The sequence below is a fragment of the Apodemus sylvaticus genome, chromosome 7, assembly GCF_947179515.1.
Source record: "Apodemus sylvaticus chromosome 7, mApoSyl1.1, whole genome shotgun sequence".
Taxonomy (NCBI): Eukaryota; Metazoa; Chordata; class Mammalia; order Rodentia; family Muridae; genus Apodemus; species Apodemus sylvaticus.
The window spans coordinates 111,234,962-111,255,165 of record NC_067478.1 but is presented as its reverse complement, the minus strand read 5'-3'; the positions used below and the strand labels follow the sequence as shown (position 1 = coordinate 111,255,165).

Here is a 20,204-nt window from a genome sequence, read left to right as displayed (position 1 = left end):
TATTTATTTATTATATGTAAGTACACTGTAGCTGTTTTCAGACACTTCAGAAGAGGGCGTCAGATCTCCTTATGGATGTTTGTGAGCCACCATGTGGTTCAGTGCTTTTAACCCCTGAGCCATCTCGCCAGCCCTGCATCAATTGACTTATTTCGTGCAGGCACATGCCACACAGCACATGTGTGGAGGTCAGAGGTCAGCTTGTTAGACTCGGTTCTCTCCTTCCAATACGTGGATCCTAGGAATCCAAGTCAGATAATCAATTTTGGCCACAAGCTTCTTTGCCCACTAAGCTGTCTTGCCAGCCCTGATCAAACTCTTTTATGAAGTACATAGAAAATTCTGGTGTTCTGGCCACCAGAGACAAGGCGGTGAGTGAAAGACTGAAATCTCTGCTGCGGTGGAGCCAAGAGTCAAGAGAAAACAGATAAAAATCTCAGTTTGAGCTGGGTGGTGGTGGCACATGCCTTCAATCTCAGCACTCGAGATGCAAAGGTAGGTGATTCTGAGTTCGAGGCCAACCTGGTCTATAGATTGAGCTCCAGGACAGTCAGGACTATACAGAGAAACTACGTCTCAAAAAATGAACAACAGTAACACAAACCAACCAAACAACCAAATAAATAAACCCGATAATCCAAGTCTCAATTGAAAACACTTGATGCCGGGCAGTGGTGGCGCATGCTTTTAATCCCAGCACTTTGGAGGCAGAGGCAGGTGGATTTCTGAGTTCGAGGCCAGTCTGGTCTACAGAGTGAGTTCCAGGACAGCCAGGACCACACAGAGAAACCCCATTTTGAAAACAAAACAATCAAACAAACAAAACACTTGATGTCATTAGGAGGGGAGGAAGCCCAGTTGGTAGATGGCTTGCCTGGTGTGTTAGGTCTGGTTAACCGCCCCCCGTCCCCAATCACATAAACCTAGCATAGCGGCACACATTCATAATCCCAGCATTCTGCCGGGATTCTGCCCAGCATTCTGCTGGGATTCTGCCCAGCATTCTACATCAGGAGAAGAATCGGGGTTCAAAGTCATCCTGGGCTATGTAGTGAAGGTATTCTGCAGAGGACAGCTTCAGTTTGTGAGAGCCTGCCCTTGCTGTGAGCCACCCAGGCCCCACCGGACTCAACCCCCGAGGGAAATGCTCATCCTACAGGCCGATCTAGTCACCCCCTAAAGACCACCTTAAAGACTGGGGCCACGCTGCCAGCCCCAGCACTGGGAAGGTGGACACACAGGACCTCAAGATGCTGGCAGCCTAACTCCAGATTCAGTGAGACTCCCTTCGAGTGACTGAGGCAGAGGGTAGTAGATGAGGTGCTCCCCTGCATCTGCTCACAGGCATACAGGGTGTGCGCACACCGTACACACAGGTGAACAGCCAGGAAAGCTGCTTTTTAATACATCTGGTTCTGTTTTTTTTAAAAAAACAAAACATTACCTAGACTTGTAAGGAAATAAATTATGGTGTGACCTGCTACTATGGATCAAGTAATAAATATTAGAATATCCCCCAACTTTTTTGGTTTTGAGACAGGATCTCACTGGGTAGCCAGGCTGCCTCAGAACTAGTAATGTAGACCAGGCTGGCCTCGAACTATCAGAGATCCACCTGCTTCTACCCCTTGAGTGCTGGGACTAAAGGTTGTCACCACTACTCCCAGCTCTAACTTTTAAACAAAAACACAGGCATTCCTTCTGAAAATCGATTTCTCATGTAATCCTATTGTGGTGGCAAGTCCTGTAGTCCCAGCACAAAGATACACATGCACATGGTGGTGGTAGGTGGGTCTCTGAGTTCAAGGCCAACCTGGTCTACATGGTGAGTTCTAGAACAGCCAGGACTACATAGAAACTCTGTCTCAAAAAACAAAAACACCCAACAATAACAGCAACAAAATTCAAGGTTGTAAAATGCTTGAAATACAAGCATGAAGACCTGATTTGGGATACCTAGAACCCATAAGATAGATGTGGGTGGCATCAACAAATTCTCTTCAGATCTCCACACCTGAGTTGTGGCTTACCTACATCCCCCCCAACCCCAAATGAATAAATGAAATAATTTAAAACTGAAAGGTGTAAACTAAACGAAGACTCCAGACATCAGTGTCTGCCCTCCATATTCACATGGACCAACATGCATTCCCAATTCTTGCACACACACACCACACACATACGAGGGCTAGCAAGACAGTTCGGCTGGCAATGGCACTGTGGCCAAGCCAAATGGTCTGAATTCGAGTTCCTGAATCCATGTGGTGGAAAAAACTGACTGTCAAAGTTGTTCTCTGACCTCTGTTTGCACTCTTGCCACGAGATGTGCAAGTTCACATGCGCACATACGGTAAAGAAAGTAGTAACAACTTTAAAAGAAAATGTGATCAAAAGCCAAACATGGTGGAATAAACACCAGTAATCCCAGGATTCGGGAGGGGAGGCAGGAGAATCAGGGGTTTGACATCTTGGACTACAAGACTCTGTCTAAGAAACAAAATCAGCCTGGTGTAGTGGCCCACTCGGGAGGCAGAAGTCAAGTGGATCTTGAGTTCTAAGGACAGCCTGGACTACATAGTAAATTTCAATACAGCCTGGACACAGAGTGAGACCCTGTCTAAAATAATAAAATAACGGATTTAACACAAGAAAACACATCTTTCCAAAGCTGTAACCGCGGAGCTGAAGACTAGGGGTGAGAACAGTTGTTCAAGATTTTCCCTTCTGTACATGCATCTCCCATCTATGCTTCCATTTTGTAACCACTACCGGAAGTTAGCGCCTTCTATTGGTGCAGCCTTATAGGAAGTCATTGTGTGGGATTCTGGGAAATGTAGTCCTTAGACGGGGCAAAGCGCCAGGCAAGAGTTATTGATTCAGTTGGAGGCTTAGTCTTAGAGTATTAGCCGAAGTTTCAGCGTACAGAGCTGCCTCTTCTCAGCCTCTTTCCTTCCCAGCTTCAGACCAATGACCGCGGATGAGGGCCACATCACCGGTTTCCCGGTGTCTGACGCCCCCTTTTGACCCTGGTGCACGTATATACAAGCAGACAAAACACTCGTACACATAAAAACAAATCTGTAAAATAACTTTTAAAATGTTTGGGTGGGGAGGTGGCATTGCATACGTATGGAGGTCAGATTGAACTCAGGCCATCGGGCTTGCCAGCAAAGCGCCTTTACCCACTGAACCAACTTGATCCTTTCATCCAGCTTGTTTTAGCTTTGGATATCCCTCCCCGCAGCTGCTGGGAATTCTTGCCACCTTTACTGCTGTTCTTCAAGCTGGGAATTCTTGCCACCTTTACTGCTGTTCTTCAAGCCGGGCTGACAAAATCTGGCAAAGGGCAAGACCCAGAGTCCACCTGTCTGCTGGGCATTGAGGCTCCTCTTTTATTTCTCTGGGGGGCTCACTGCTCTTTGGGGAGGAATTGATGATAAAATATTAGCATAAACGCTACCTATCCCTTTGTCTTTCTTGGTTTTTGTTTGTTTGTTTGTTTGGATTTTTTTTTTTTTTTTTTTTTTTTTTGAGACAAGGTTTCTCTGTATAGCCCTGGCTGTCCTGGAACTCATTCTGTAGACTGGGCTGGCCTTGAACTCAGAAATCCGCCTGCCTCTGCCTCCCAGAGTGCTGGGATTATAGGCGCGTGCCACCACTGCCCGGCGTCTTTCTTGGTTTTTATTTTGCGCTCCTGGAGAGGATATGAACTTGAAACAGCTAAGTGTAACAGTGTGTGTTAAGTCTAGGTTTTGTAATAGTGAAATACCTGAGGGTGCTTTTAAAGAGTGATCTGGTACAGGAGGGAGGTAGCTGCTTCCTGTGGCTGACTCCTGGTGTCAGAATGCCCCTCTGCGGTTGAACATCCTTGAAGCTACCTTGAGGTTGTGCCTCCTGTGGCAAAACAAAGGCACCAGGCACTCTTCCTCTCTCCCTTTGTGCTTGCTAACAAAGGCTTCCCATCTTCAAAAGGCCTGGTGTCTTTCCAGCATCGGTTGCATTGTGTTAGGGGTGGTTTTGTTCCTTTGTCGGTTTTGTTGTTTTCTTTTGCTTTGTTTTTTTGTTTTTCTTTTTTTTTTTTTCTTTTTGTTACAAGCACAGTTGCTCAGAAGCAGAACTACAGAAGCCCAAAAGCAAGGTTTGTACATTTAGAGACTTTTCCAGAACTCTGGACTTCGATGGATTTGGTCTTTGTTTTTGTTTTGGCTGGTGGTGTTGTCCTCGTGCTGAGTTTTAGGACCTCAGTGGTACTTCCCTCACGAAGTCAGTTACATTGCCAAGAGTTCCAAGGAAATTTCTGGCTTTTACTCAAGAAAGAAACTGGTTGCTTTTCTTTGGGAATCTTTTTACCCTAAACTACCTAGCCAGTTTTGACTTCCTGTTTCTATCATCCCTCTTTTCCTTGAAAAGCTAACCCTAAATACCAGTATGGAACTGGGGTGATGTCCAATTTGCCTTGTTTGGGGTGTTCAGTGAAGCAGTTTTGGGGTCCTCCTCCAGAGGGTCTCTTAGATAGACCAAATTTCAGATGTTGGGAGCAAAGTAAGTTCCTGGTGTCTGGAAAGTACTTTAAAATGTCCAAGTCAAATTCCATTAAAGGTTGTCTTCGTGGTGTAAGATTAAAGGCCTAGGCACCATGGCCAGCACAAGACCACTTTAATAAAGGACAGCTGCACAGCAACTGCATGCACAAGATAGTGCACTGAGTTAATATCACCTGTGTAACACTGCTAAACGGAAAGTTGTAAGTTCCTAGGTAAATCTTTTTTTTTTTTAAAGATTTATTTATTTATTACATGTAAATATATTGTAGCTGTCTTCAGACACACCAGAAGAGGGCATCAGATCTCATTATGGATGGTTGTGGGCCATCATGTGGTTGCTGGGATTTGAACTCAGGACCTCTGGAAGAACAGTCAGTGCTCTTAACTGCTGCGCCATCTCTCCAGCCCCATAGGTAAATCTTATAGAAAACATAAGAGTCTTTCAGGACGTGGAGACACTACCATAACCACGCCTTTGGTTCTGAACAAGTGTGGGGAGCAACAAACACAGCAAAGGAAATCACCCTCAAACTGATGTCTACAGCTGTTGGTGTTTTGTCTAAGCTCCACCCACACCTTCCTGGCAATAGCCAGGTTGCCCCGCCCCAGAGATCTGGCCCACTATAAAAGGGGCTACTTGCCCCTCCTCTCCCTCTTTGCTCTCCGCTCTCCCACATTCTCTCACCTCTCTGCCCCTTGGGCTCTCCCCCCCCCCCCATGTGGTCATGGCCTGCCTCCACTCCTCCACTTTTCTACTCTCTCTCTCTCTATTCTCTCTCTCTCTACCTCTCTCTCTCTCACTAACTCCCATCCCCTACTCTGAATAAACTCTATTCTATACCATGCCTGTGTGTGTGTGTGGTCCCTCAGGGGGCAGAGGTGCCCAGGCAAAGGCCTGGGCATCCCCTTCCCCAGGCCGCCGTGCCACACTCCCTTAACCCCCCACCCTCCTCTTTTTAAGCCCCTCATTGGTTTTTTTGTTTTTGTTTTTGTTTTTTTGTTTTTTGTTTTTTTTCTGAGACAGGGTTTCTCTGTGTATCCCTGGCTGTCCTGGAGCTCACTCTGTAGACCAGGCTGGCCTCGAACTCAGAAATCTACCTGCCTCTGCCTCCCAAGTGCTGAGATTAAAGGCGTGCGCCACTACTGCCCGGCTACCGTGGGTTTTGCTTAAGCCCTTTCATTGACATTCCAGATAAAATTCCTGCTTAGGACATTTAGGCCCTCCTTTGGGCGCCCCCACCCCAAACACTCGGAAGGAACCCATATTCCCTTTTCCTCTCGCCGCTGGAAATCCTGAAACCAGGTTGGGTTCTTCCTTAGCTGTTTGCCACCTAGATTTTCTCACGACGACCTGAATTTCTAGCCTTGGCTGTAACACACTGCTAATAGACTTCCAGGACGCTGGAACTCTATCTAGCAGGTACCCCTCTCTCACCCAGTGGGCGCTAATTGTCTTCAACCGTATATTTTTAAAATTAACAGTCTGGTAAATGATAAAGGACCTAAATCTCACCTATTCTGTGCTCCCACATCCTTAACTTGTTTGTTCCTATAGCCTGCGTGCTCAAGTTGATGTTAACGAGCCTAAATCTGCCTAGACAAACTCATTTTCTGTCACCACAATTTAATCCATTGCTGCCAGCTTTCTTACTCTGATCCTAGCATCTTTACTAACCAAGGCAATATACTTTCCTCTACCTATACAACCTGTCAAAGCTACTTAAGATTCCCATTCCTAGTCTCTCTTTAACTATTGCTCTCCTATCTTGCACTCAATCTTGTCAGAAGTTTGTTATTAGATTTAAGACAGACAGAATTCCCAAAGGCCTGACAGCTTCTCCCAGGAGGTCTCAGAAGAAAGATGGACACTGCCACAGGATGCTGCCTGAAAGAGTACAGTGGACAAAACTGGATACCTTGAGTCAAATGACTTAGCTAAACAAAGGTAAGCCATTTCTCATGTCATGGGTATCCATTCCACAGAGAAAAAGCCGTGCATCTTCTGTGCTTGAAAGCCAGACTGACAGCCAAAGCCACCATGGAGACCAGATACCACAAAGAACTGCTGGCTACTGGAACCTGTCATTCTTTAATAATATAACTGCTAAGTTATTGTTTATCCCTCAGACTTCTGACTACATTGACAGCTAGACAGTTATCTCCTTACCTAAACTCTGTTTCCATTAAATGCTTCATATTTCCTCTTCTTGCTCTGTCACTGTCCTAACATCTGCATTCCTAATGATTTCTCTAATAATAAATATTCCACTATATGATCCAACCTTCAATCCTATTCCTTCTGATCCACAAAGGCTCATCTTAAAGACTGTTCATGTGGTTAACTCATGTTGTTATCTCTTTAATAAACTTGTTAGCTACAGAAAAACCTACCCAGATCTACTGCTCATGGACCAAGTAGGCTCCATCCAGATAAATACATCTGCCCAAGTTCCCACTTTACTACCATTCCAAAGGGTGGGATTCCTCTGGGTTTCAACTGTACATCTTAAAATTTTTCCTTTCTCCCAAATGTACTTAGTCTTGTTCCCTACCTATACTAATATGCTCCAATATCTTGTTAAGTCCAGGCCTTTGCCATATCCAGGACAGCTCCAGAGAAGCAACTTCAGATGCTCCAATCTCCTCTCAGCTTCTCTAGACGCAGACAGCTTCTACTGGACCTGTCTGGACCTGTTCTCCTGACCTATCCTCAAATGGCTCCACAGACAGACCCTGGACAGCAAAGAAGCAGCCAGTCCTCCTGAGACTGGACAATCACCCCCCATTCCACTTTCTCTAGGTTCCCCAGAGACACGTCGCCCCAATGTCAGCATGAAGCAGCCAGATCTCAACAATGACCCTATTCCTGCTTCACTGTGTTCACTGTCACTTCTTTTCTTTTTTCTTTTTCCTTTTTAATTAAGCAAATATTGGTATATGTTGGTGTTCGTCTAAGCTCCACACCACACCTACCTGGCAATAGCCAGGTATGCCCCGCCTCAGAGATCTGGCCCACTATAAGAGGGGCTACTTGCCCCTCCTCTCCCTCTTTGTTCTCTCTGCTCTCCCACATACTCTCACCTCTCTGCCCCTTGGGCTCTCCCCCCCCCCACGTGGTCATGGCCGGCCTCCATTCCACTTCTCTACTCTCTCTTTCTCTTCTCTCTCTCTCTCTCTCTCTCTCTCTCTCTCTCTCTCTCCCCCCCCCCCACTAACTCCCATCCCCTACTCTGAATAAACTCGATTCTATACCATGCCTGGGTGTGTGTGGTCCCCCAGGGGGCAGAGGTGCCCAGGCAAAGGCCTGCCTGGGCATCCCCTTCCCCAGGCCACCATGCCACACTCCCTTAACCCCCATCCTCCTCTTTTTAAGCCCCCTCAATCATGTCCATCAAGACTCAGCTAAGGAGTCTCTGAGAACTGGTTCCCTACCGGAACTGGGCCGTGCTGGCACATGCCTTCACCCAGCACTCAGGGGGGAGACAAGTGGATTTCTGAGATCAAGGCCAACGAGGTCTATAGAGCAAGTTTCAGAACAGCCCAAATTATACAGAAAAACCTTGTCTAGAAGAAGAAGAAGAAGAAGAAGAAGAAGGAAGGAAGGAAGGAAGGAAGAAAGAAAGGAAGGAAAAAAAGGCAGACAGAGAACACCACAAAGGCCAAGTCAGTAACTGACACTCTAGTGATACACACTGGATAGGAGACTTGCTGTTGGGAGAATGTTCTTTCCCGTGTATTTGTGTCACAAGAATTAGAAATGAAAACCATTCCGTTCTCAGGACACGCTGGGGCAGCTCAAGAGTGGTCAGCAGAGGTGGAGTGGAGGAGCCCCACATATCTTAGAGAAAAACAGTCTTGGAGATTCCAGGCAGAAAGATCAGGCTCTGAGACCCAAGCACAGCCCGTATCTCCAGCCTCCCTCCAACCAGATGGCTTCCTCTTTGCCCCGGCTGTCATAGCTGTCCCCCTCTCCGGCAGCACCTGGTCAGCTATTCTTTTAGTTCTCCTTGAGTTCTGTGCTTTCCCAAGACTTGGCTCTGGCTTGATCCAGTTCACATAAGCCTCCCAAGTCTAACCATTTCCATGTCAGCTTCCTTTGATACCTTACTAATGTTGGAGGCACATGGCTGGAACTACTTTTAAGTTTCCTTTAGAGGTCAGTAAATATATCAAATTGAGCCATGTGTCAAAATTAAGACAATAAAAGCCTTAAAAAGACAGTTTAAGGAAGTCTTGTGTTGGCTCCTTAGCACAAAAGGGGTAACCCATTGAGGGCTCGGCCACCATTTTGGTTTATGCCACGTGGGTACAATATCCAAGATGGTGGTGAAGTCGGATGACACACACCATCTTTTTGATGGTAACATGGTGACATTAACCAAAACACGTGGTTAGTTTCTGCTCATGAGCTCAACTCCATGGTGAAGCGAGTCCATTCTTTGTGAGGGAATAAGTGTCTGTGGGATCCACATATAACACAGGTTAAAGTGGACAGATTCACCCATTTAAGCAAGCAAACAAACAAGCATCCTAGGATCAGCTAGTATGGATATAGGAGGACATGGTACTTATGGCCTAGGTAGTTAGGCCACAAATAGCAAAAGAACAGAAAAAGACATTCCATAGTTTCAAACCAAGAAGTTGCGTCCACATGCCTTAGCATAAACAGTATCTGCGGACAGGAAGCATTGTGATCTGAAGCCTCTCTTAGCCTCCCCCAGTCCCCAGGCACATGATGTTGCTTGGTGTCATTTTGTCCCACTCGAGCATGGTGTGTGCTGAGGTCAGAAGGATCTGTGACTTTCTGTGTAGCTGGAATTTAAGACCTTGAGGCAGGAGCTGGAGCAGAGGCCACAGAGGGATGCTGCTCACTGGCTTGCTCCTCACGGCTTGCCAGCCTGCTTCCCTGCTTGCTTTTCCCTGTTCCTTTCTCTCTTTTCCTTTCCTTTCCTTTCCTTTCCTTTCCTTTCCTTTCCTTTCCTTTCCTTTCCTTTCCTTTCCTTTCTTTCCTTTCCTTTCCCTTTCTTTCTTTCTTTCTTTCTTTCTTTCTTTCTTTCTTTCTTTCTTTCTTTCTTTCTTTCTTTCTTTCTTTCTTTCTTCCTCCTCCCCCTCCTCCTCCTCCCCCCTCCTCCTCCTCCTCCTCTTCCTCCTCCTCCTCTTCTTCTTCTTCTTCTTCTTCTTCTTCTTCTTCTTCTTCTTCTTCTTCTTCTTCTTCTTCTTCTTCTTCTTCTTCTTCTTCTTCTTCGACAGGGCTTCTCTGTGTAGCCCTGGCTATCTAGAAACTCACTCTGTAGACCAGGCTGGCCTCAAACTCAGAGATCCACCTGCCTCTGCCTCCCAAGTCAGGGAATTAAAGGCATGCACCACCACTGCCTGGCACACTTATTCTTTTTTGTTGTTGTTAAATATGTATTTCATTTTATGTGTATGAATTTTTCACCTGCATGTGTGTATGTGCACCATGTCTGCTTGACGCCTATGGAGATCAGAAGAAACAGAACTGGAGTTACAGGTGGTTGTAGTCACCACATAGGGCTAGGAAATGGTCATGAGTCTTCTGCAAGAGCAATCGATGCTCTTAACTGCTACACCATCTCTCCCAACATGCACTTGCCGCACTTGAGAAGACCTGGAGTCAGTTCCTAGCACCCACAGGTCATCCTACAAGCATCCATAACTCCAGTTCCATAGCACCTGGATGCCCTCTTCTGACTTCTGTGGGCATCAAGTGTGCTAGTGGTGCACATAAATACATGTAAGCAGAGAAATCATAAACACAAGACAAACATCTTTTAAAAGGCAGTTATACGCTGGGCGGTGGTGGCGCACGCCTGTAATCCCAGCACTCTGGGAGGCAGAGGCAGGCGGATTTCTGAGTTCGATGCCAGCCTGGTCTACAGAGTGAGTTCCAGGACAGCCAGGGGTATACAGAGAAACCGTCTCGAAAAAAAAAAAAATCCAAAAAACCAAAATAAATAAATAAATAAATAAATAAAAAATAGGCAGTTATACATTTGTCTTTGAGGGTGGGTTGGGCAAGTGTATCACAACATATATGTAGAGGTCAGAGGTGTCATGGATAGTTTCATGTCAACCTGACACAGTTAGAATCATCTGAAAGGAGGGAACCTTAACTGAGAAAATATCTCCATAAGGTCAGGCAGCAGGCAGGCCTGTAGAGCATTTTCTTAATGATTGATGGGGAGGGCCCGGCCCACTGTGGGTGGGGCCACCCCTGGCTGGTGGTCCTGGGTTCTAGAAGAAAGCAGGTTGAGCAGGCCATGAGGACAAGCCAGTCAGCAGCAGCCCTCCCTGGCCTCTGCACCAGCCCCTGCCTCCAGGTCCTGCCCTGTGTGAGTTCCTGTCCTGACTTCCTTCAGTGATTGTAGTGACTATTCCTGGTTGTCAACTTGACTATATCTGGAATCAACTCTGACCTGGATCTTAGCTTGGTAATCTTGAGGCATAGTGGCTATGAATCCCAGATTAAGACAGGGATATCTCCGAGTTCAAGGTCATCTGGGACAAAGCAAGACCTTCCGCTGGAGACCTACATAAAGGCATTGGAAGAAGGAGAATTCTCTCTTCTCACCTGCTTGCCTTGTGGGACTGAACAACTGCTAGATCCTTGGACTTACGTTCACAGCTGCTGCTGACCATTGTTGGGAGTTGGACTACAGACTATTAACTCATCAACAAGTCCCCTTCCTATATGGAGACTACCCATACATTCTGTGACTCCAGAGAACCCTGACTAATACAGTGATGGACTACAAAATGCAAGTGTAAGCCAAATTATCCCTTTTCTCCTCAACTTTTTGGTCTTGGTGTTTCACTGCAGCAATAGAAACCCTAAGACAGGAGGACAACTTGTAGGAATCTGGCTTCTACTTCTGTGTGTTCCAGGACTCGAACTTGGGTCACCAGACTTGGAGGCAGTTGAAACTTCCTAGAGCCAAGGTAGTGGCTGGGGCCTAGCTGGAGACCTCAACCTGCTGAGGACTCTGTGCACCACAAACAGCTGGCTTCGCAGTGAGCTTAAGCAATACACGACACACAGGGCACAGTGGCTTCCCTTATTTTATTATACATTTTTTCTGGACTGGACAATTGGGAGAATAGGCAGCGCCAGGCCAGAATTCAGTGTTGCTTCAGAATCGCTAGCAGGGAGCCTGGAGCAGAATCATCGCTTGGGAGCAGAGACCAGGACGGGGCCAAGGCTTCGTTGGTAGAATGTTTGCCTAGTATGCAGGGAGTCCTGGACTCCATCCCTAGTACTGCATCAGACAGAGCACGGTGGTGCGACCTATAATTCCACCATGTAGGAGGTGGGAACATTAGCCGGACATAATGATGTAAGCCTCTAATTCCAACACTAGGGAGCCACAGGCAGGTGGGTCTTTGTGAGTTCAAGGTCAGCCTGGTCTACATCATGATACCCACAAACAAGAACAAGAAAAACCAAAGCCATGGACAGTCCTGCCCGGGAGGACTCAGGCTCCAGAGGCTGGCTACTCCTGGGCCTTCTGTGGAGCAGCATTCTCCATGCCCTGTGTATAGCTTCTGTCTATAAACTCATCAGGCTCCCGTCCCTCTTGGCCATCTGCACAGCCTCCACTCACTGAGTGCCCCCTCACCTATCCTTGGTAAACCCTAATGGAAGAATCAGAGTTCAATCACCCTTCATCGGAGGAAGAGACAACAAACTGTCCACACTATTCAGTCTTCACTAAAGGTTTTTTGTTTGACATTGACTGAGCACACACTCTTGCTCACCATGGAGGTGAGACGGTGGCTTAACGGGGTCATTTCTCTTCTACCTCATGGATCCCGAGATCTAACTCAGGTCATGGGGCTTGGTGGCAAGTGTCTTCAGATGAGCCATTCTGCCAGCCAAATCTCCAGTTGTAAGAAAACCACAAGGTGGTTTCCTATGCTGGTATTCAGAGTAAAACGGAGGGACTCTAGCAACAGGAAGCTGAGACCAAGTCCAAGATGCAGTCAGAGGTGATCTAGTTGACATGGAATGTCAGGACTGGCCTTAGCTAACTCAGGGCAGGATCTCCCCCACTGTGCTTGGGGACAATGGACTGACTGGTCTATAGGATTTTTGACAGGCATTCCTTTCCCCCGCGCCCCCCTCCCCCCTATCAGACTCTTAGAGTTCCAGGCTGGCCTCAATCCTCCTAGATAGTTCTCAAAGGTGACCCCAAACTTCTGATCCTCGTGCCTGTACTAGAGTGACTCCATGCCTGGTTCGTCTGGTGCTGGGCCTTAAAGCCAGGACCCTGTGCAACACACTAGGCAAATGCTAGCAAGAGAGCTAGTTCCAGACTCGCTGCGCCTCTTCTCCCTTCCTCTCTGTTTTTCAAAACAGGTTATCTCTGTGTAGCCCTGGCTATCCTGGAACTCGCTTTATAGACCAGGCTAACCTCAAACTCACAGGTCCAACTGCCTCCGCCTCCAGAGTGCTGGGATCAAAAATTTTCATCACCATACCGAGCAGGTTGTTGAATCTTAGCAACATAATTTTCACCATTTTGACTATTTAATGACAAAGCAACATAAAAAGTTTTTGACTCTTTCCCCCGAGTGTTCAGATGCCCTCACGTTGCTCATCCGGTTTGTACAAAAACAGCCACTGGCATGGCTATAAAGAACCTGAACCAGGCACTGTAGGGAATACACACCCCTGGGGCGATGCCGAGCTCAGTAAGGCTGCAGACGTGATTTGGGCCATGGGGACTGAAGGAGTACACCTCACCCCTGATATAGAATCAGGGGCGTAGGACACAGGCCATCTGGGCACTGTCACCTCGGCTATGAGATGTCAGATGGTGTTTAGGGGAGTTTGGCCGGTGAGTAGAAAGACCTCCTAGCTGGAGAGAACCAAGGATCCTAGGGGCCACATCCCAAACTTTGTAGCGACATCAGTCACAACCCACACCCATCCCTAATCCACAGGAGGGCCTGTTGCGCCCATGACAGACAAATGAAAACGCTGGTCCCTTCTCCCCAATCCTTCCCCACAACCCCAGTGTCACTGGGCAACTGATGGTGGCCACGATGCAGACACTGGGGATATACAAGAATCCTCAGGAGGAAAAGCCCCAATCCTGTCATGAGAAACTGGCCAGCAAGGGCACACACCCTCTGTGGGCTGCTTTCTCCACTTCCGTTTCTAAACAGGATATAAGGTTTGTAAAGCTCTTGCTTAAACACCAGGCGGACAGACAGGGGCCTGGGCGGGCAGCCTTCAGCTCCCTGGCTCTGAGGCGAACTGACAGGAAGCTGGACTGCTAGGGTTGGCCATTCTCAGCCCCTATGTGACAGGGCCCCATGTGACAAAATTTAACTCTAGGAGTGGATTAACCCACACTGATGGATGGATTCAGGGGAAGCTTGGAAGGCACTTTGGCGAGTTCCCGGTGCCAGGGGTGGCTCTGACTCTGTCCCTTCTACATCCAGAAAACAGGCTTTCCGGTAGATGCCAGGGGGGCAGAGGATGGAGACCGCAGACCTGTGTGCCTGGCCAGCAGTCAGGTCACGGGCAGGTTTCAAGGCCAAACTGGTGGACCTGAGATAGAGAGGCTGCCAGGACTATGTTGGACAGCGACCCACACCAGCTGCTATCTTCAGCCAACGACATGAAGAGTAGACCTGGGGAATGGTTCTAAGGCAGAAGGCACCAACATCCCCTCTGTCACTCAGGGAAGGTGATGCCGCCCACAGCTACGTCCATCAAAATGCCTCGGAAGCAGTAAGCACCCGCGTGGGTATCCCAGCCCCTCAGACAATGCTGGGCAGAGCCCTGGGGTGTGTGGGCTCTAAGCAGGACTGTCTGAGCATTCCGACGTGGAGAGACAGGGAGAGGGACTTGTGCAAGAGGAGGGGAGGTGGGCCAGAGGCAAGGGGTGCCCTGAGCTGAGAGTCCCCATAGCTCACACCTGGGCTGCTGTCCTTGAGGAGGCAAGAAGGGACAGGCGTGGGGAGGTCAGGGCCGAGCCTAACAGCCGCAGCCGCTTGGCTGTGGGGGTGGGGTATCCCCAAGGGCTGGGCCTTTGCCATTGCTGCCTGGGCTGGAGCTGGGCTCCAGGGATTCATTCATCTTGTCACAGATGATGTCCACCAGGCGCTCGAACACCTGTTTCACGTTGATATTCTCCTTGGCGCTGGCCTCAAAGAACTCAAAACCTGCGTGGGAAGAAGGCAGAGACAGTTTTCAGTCATGTGAGTCCCAAAGGACTGGGCCTAGAAAGTGGAGTAGTTCAAACCTGGATTCTTCTGAGCTCACTCCTGTCTGATCTGCTGTGGGTGTGAGTGTGTGTGCACATGTGTGTGTGTGTGTGCACAAGTGTGTGTGTACATGTGTGGATGCATGTGTGTCGGGGTGCATATGTGTGTGGATGCACATGTGTGTGTGAGGTGCTATGTGTTCGTGACTGTGTCAGCTGCCATCACCATTTTTCAGAGACAGAGTCTCTCAGTGGCTTAAAAGCCGTCAAGCGGGCTTGGCTGGTCAGCCCATCAGCCCCTCAGGATGACCCGTGTACACTGCCCCGCCTGACTGAATGTAGATCCTTCCCAGCCTCTGTAAACCATTTTTAAAGTTCTGAGACAAAATTTCACTGTGTAGCAATGTTGAAATGGTTCATAGAGCCTCCAATTCAGCAATCCTCCCGCCTCAGCTGTCAGAGTGCAGTGATTTCAGGCTACCCCACCCTGCCCAGCCAAGAGTCTTCAGAAGACAGACAGATGGCTGGCTCAGAGGTAAAGGTATTTGTTACCAAGTCTGATGATTTGAGTTTAATCCCCAAAATTTACAAGACCTCCACCGGCGAGTGTGTGTGCGTGCGCGCGCGCGCGCGCGCGCGCGCGTGTGTGTGTGTGTGTGTGTGTGTGTGTGTGTGTGCATGTATCCAGAGACACTAAATAAATAATGGGGCTAGAGAGATGATGGATCAGCCATTAATAGCCCTGGATGTTCTTCCAGAGGACCTGGGTTCAATTCCCAGCACAGACCTGTGTATGTGCAGTGCTATGTGTTCGTGAGTGTGTCAGCTGCCATCACCATTTTTCAGAGACAGAGCTGGGTTCACCTGCACAGTACCTCACAACTATCTGTGACTCTAGCTCCAGGGGATCTGACGTCTGCACTACATGATGCAGTGACACATATGCAGGCAAGGCACCATCTGCGATTAAAAAAGAGAAGCCAGGCAGTAGGCTTCCCAAGACTCATTGTCTCTAACCCTGCCCCCAACCCTGGGTTGGAGAGCTAGAAACTGTCATTTAAAGCAGTGTTGTGGGGGCTCTGGAGATGACACCCAGATGGTAAAGTGCTTGCCTTGCAAGAATGAGGGCCTGGGTTTAGATTTTTTGTGTGTGTCTATGGGCAGTTGAGACAGGGTTTCTCTGTGTAGCCCTGGCTGTCCTGGAACTCACTCTGTAGACCAGGCTGGCCTCAAACTCAGAATCTGCCTGCCTCTGCCTCCCAAGTACTGGGATTAAAGGCATGTGCCACCACTGTCTGGCCAAATTAGTAAATTCTTAATATGCAGGTGTGTGTGTGTGTGTGTGTGTGTGTGTAGGCATAATGGTGCACACTTGTAATCCCAGGACTCAAGGCTGAGACAGGAGAAGCACAGAGCCAGCCTGGGCTATATTAAAGCCATCTCTCCCCCCCAGCTCAGAAAGGACATAATGGGAAGCTGGAGGAGAAAGCTCTTAGCATGAGAAAGCCCGTGCGACCTGTGCGACTTCTAGAATTGAGATCACCTGACTGGGTGAGTGTATGATGTCCACCTCATAGTCATCTCTGCTGCTAGAATGGACCAGCCCAAGGAGGGTGTGATTCTTCCGTAGCTCTTGGTCCCTGAATGAAAGGGAAGCCTGCAGTTCCAGCAATTTGGGAGGTTAAGACAGAGGATCATGAGTTCAAAGTTCAGCCTGGCCTAGTGAGATTGTCCAAACTAACAAATGAGGAAAAGTCTGGTGGTGTTGCTCAGTGGTAGGGTGCCTGCTCAATGTGAAGGCAGCCCTGGGTTCGGCTCCCCAAACCAAACCAAACCAAACCAACCAAACAGCCAAACAACAAAACAAAGAAAAAACAGTATCACTCCAGTTTCAGAATGCATAGAAAAATCGGTAGTAGATGCTGGGCATGTAAGTACACGCCTTTAATCCCAGCATTTGGGAGGTAGAGGCAGGTGGGTTCCTTGTGAGCAAGGCTAGCCTTGCCTATATAACTGAGTTCCATGCCGACATTACACAGTGAGACCCTGTCTCAAAACAACAACAAAAATAAAAACTATGGTATGTTAATACTTGTTATAGAAATTCAAAAGGAAAATAAGAGGTCAGCAGGGTCAAGCAGCTGGGTTCCCAGGGCAGGGCATGTGTCCCCAATGGGAGAACATGGCTTATATACGGGTGTGTTTATGGGCTATCTCGGAGTATGTGTAGGTGTACATGCACATCTGTCTCTACATCTCACATTCCACTGAGATGGGTCTCTCACTGTACCTAAAGCTACCATGGCAGACAGCAAGTTCCAGCCCCCCTCATCCCAGCCCCCCACAGCGCAGAGGTTACAGGCATGAAGGTGGGTTCAGGTGTGTGTGTGTGTCCTTTGATGAAGGTGCTGAGAGTCTCATGTTTACACAACAACAAAAGCATTCTTACTTGCTTACCCACGAAGCCATCTCCCCAGCTCCAGCTCATGGGAACCCCCCTCTCCACACCCCAGATCTTCAGGCAACCACTGTGGGTCTGGGATTCAAGGGTGAAGACTGGTGTGGAGTCAGGAGCCAGGACCTGTGGCTCAGGCTGGGGACTCACCAAGATCATCGGCGAGCCTCTGGCCATCCTCAGCAGGTACGACCCGCTCGTCCTCCAGGTCACACTTGTTCCCCACGAGGATGACCTGGGCGTTGTCCCAGGAATAGGTTTTGATCTGCGTAGCCCTGTGGAGTTGAAGACATTGAGAGTAAGCTTAGGGATCAGGCATGGGGATCGGGAAGGGGAGAAGAAAGGCCCGTGGCACGGTGGTTGGCCAGTGCTTACCAGTCCTGCACGGCGGTGAAGGACTCCTGGTTGGCGATGTCATACATGAGCAGGAAGCCCATTGCTCCGCGGTAGTAGGCCGTGGTGATTGTCCGGTAGCGCTCCTGGCCTGCTGTGTCCTGGGCAAACAGTAGTCAGTCAGCTAGGTAGGGGCCACCTGTTCCCCGCCTGACTCTGCGGGACCCTGAAAGGGACACAGGTCTATTCTTGTGGCCCAATCTGATGGGAGGAGAGAGGTGTTCCTTTCACAGGCCCCAGTGTGACAGAGAGGTATGGCCCCGCCGTTGCAATCCTATCTGATTGGAGAAAAACTGGTCTTCCCTTCCCAGTCTGATGGGCAGGCATGACTCCGCCCTCACAACTCAACCTGACGGGAGACATTACAGGCATGTAGCACCAGCCCCATTGTCCCATCTTGAAAACTCAGTTAACTAACTCAGCTCTGCCCTGGATGGACTCTACTGTGTAGGGCTGTCCCCCACTTATGAGCTTCCTAACCTTGTTTCCGAGAACCCATGTGACTGTCACAAAGAAGAGCCATCTGGGCCTCAGGACATCATCTTGATCTGTGTCTGGTCCCCTTGTCACCGTGATGATGATATCAACAACCAGGCCAGGACAGAATGTAGCGCTGAGCCTGGCAGCCTCATAGGAGTCAAGATGGTTCCTAAATGACTCCTCACTAGTCACTGATACTTCCATGAAGTGCCTTCTGTCCACCTTCTCCCTCCGCAGGACACCCAGGGGAGATATGTCCCCACACCCTGGTGGGCTTCCCTCGGAGACAGGAGGCGTCTCCCCGCCCCACACTACTCTCCGTGTCTGCTGGGATTTTCTGCTGGCTGCCCTCCCACTCTCTACACGGCGACTCAGCCCACCCATATCTGCAGCTTGATCCTCTTGTCGTGTCGATAGACTGTCTTGACCTTGAAGTCGATGCCCACGGTGCTCACGAAGGCGGGGGTGAAGGAGTCATCGGCGTAGCGGAACAGGAAGGACGTCTTGCCCACGCTGCTGTTCCCGATCAAGAGCAGCTTTGAACATGTAGTCAAAGTTCTGGTCAGCAGCATCCCTTGGGCTGGCAGGGGACTCACTGGCAGACGCCATCTTGGTGGGATCTGCTTGGAAGGGAGGCCAGAAATTCTGATGTGAAAGAGTGGAATCCTCTAAGGGGGCGGGTCCTGTAAGGGGCGGGTCCCGTAAGGGCGGGAACCGTAAGTGTGAGTCCTATGGGAGCACTGGTTTCAAGAGTCACTTCTTCCAACATGTGGATCAAGCTCAGGTCAGCAGGCTAGGCAGTAAGTACCTTTTCCTGCAAAGCCATCCCTAGCCCTAGTTTTTAAATTTTATTATTTATTTTATTTATTGAGACAAGGTCTCACTATGGAGCCAGACTAGGACTCCATATGTGACTTGTGTATGAGGTTAACAGGTATGGACCTCCATCTTGGGGCTGTAGTTACAGGCGGCTGTAAACTGCCTGACCTGGGTTCTAAGAATCCAGTCAGGTTGTCTGAAAAAAACTGCTCATTTTCTCTTTTATTCTTTAAGGAAAGATCTCAGGTAGTCCAGGCTGACCTCAAATTCCTGCCTCTGGATTACAGCTGTGGATTAGGGTGTGCACCACTGTGCCCTTCTTAACGATTCTTGTGGTCTTCACCAACAAACTTCTGCTGAGACTTTGTCTGCACCAAGCGCAGGGTCTCTGAAGAAACACAGCTGTGCATGACATGAACGCCACCCACGGCTCGCAGGCTATGGTTGCTATTTAATCTTCAAACGTGAAGCTGAGGGCTGGGGATGACTTAGAGCACTCACCTGAGGTTTCAGCCCCAGCACCCAGGACCCAGCACCCAGGAAAACAGGCATGATGTGCACCCCTGTAATTCTAGCACAGGCGTTCAAAACCATCCTGTGCTACATTGGAAGTAAACTGGGGTGGGCTATCTGAGAACCTGTCTCAGGAAGAAAGAAAGAAAGAAAGAAAGAAAGAAAGAAAGAAAGAAAGAAAGAAAGAAAGAAAGAAAGAAAGAACAGAAGGAAGGAAAGAGAAGGAAGGAAGGAAAAGAAATACTGAACCTTTATAGTGGAAGGTTCTGATCTTCTTCCTTCAGGTAACAGGTGAAAATTCAGAGCCAGTTGGGGGTGGGGGGCGTGGTGGTGAGGAAGTTGCACAGGTAGCAAGCTGGACTTTGCCCAGTGCAAGCAGCTGGTATGGCCAGGTGTGTGTGTGTGTGTGTGTGTGTGTGTGTGTGTGTGACTGCCAGCTAGACAGAGCCCCTTCCATCGGGGCCTGGATGTTGAATTTAGCTGGTTCCTGCCACTGGGGTGCCTGTCCTGTCCTCCAAATACACTTTAATCCTTTCCCTGTCCCCCAGGCTAAGGGGAATTTCTATACATTTAGCATAAGGTTTAATAAGCCAGGTAGGCTCCCAAGTGGGTACCTGCCATTTTATTTGTCAAAGGGGCTGGGCCTGGCTCCCTCTTGGCCACAGCTGACTCACCCCAGCCATGGTCCACAAAGACAGGACTGAAAGTCATCAAATCCAAGAGAATTATCCTAGCCACTTAATGATCACAAAACCCACCACCCCA

General features: G+C 48.8%; 1 protein-coding gene across 1 annotated transcript; it reads right to left on the bottom strand.

Moving 5' to 3' along the window:
- Positions 1–11,606: 11,606 nt before the first annotated feature.
- Positions 11,607–18,726, bottom strand: Rab3d (RAB3D, member RAS oncogene family). The gene is given in 5 exon segments (XM_052188870.1): positions 11,607–14,738; positions 17,385–17,509; positions 17,610–17,728; positions 18,488–18,646; positions 18,648–18,726. Coding segments are annotated over 5 exon segments (660 nt in total). The 5' UTR covers positions 18,717–18,726; the 3' UTR covers positions 11,607–14,550.
- Positions 18,727–20,204: the final 1,478 nt, after the last annotated feature.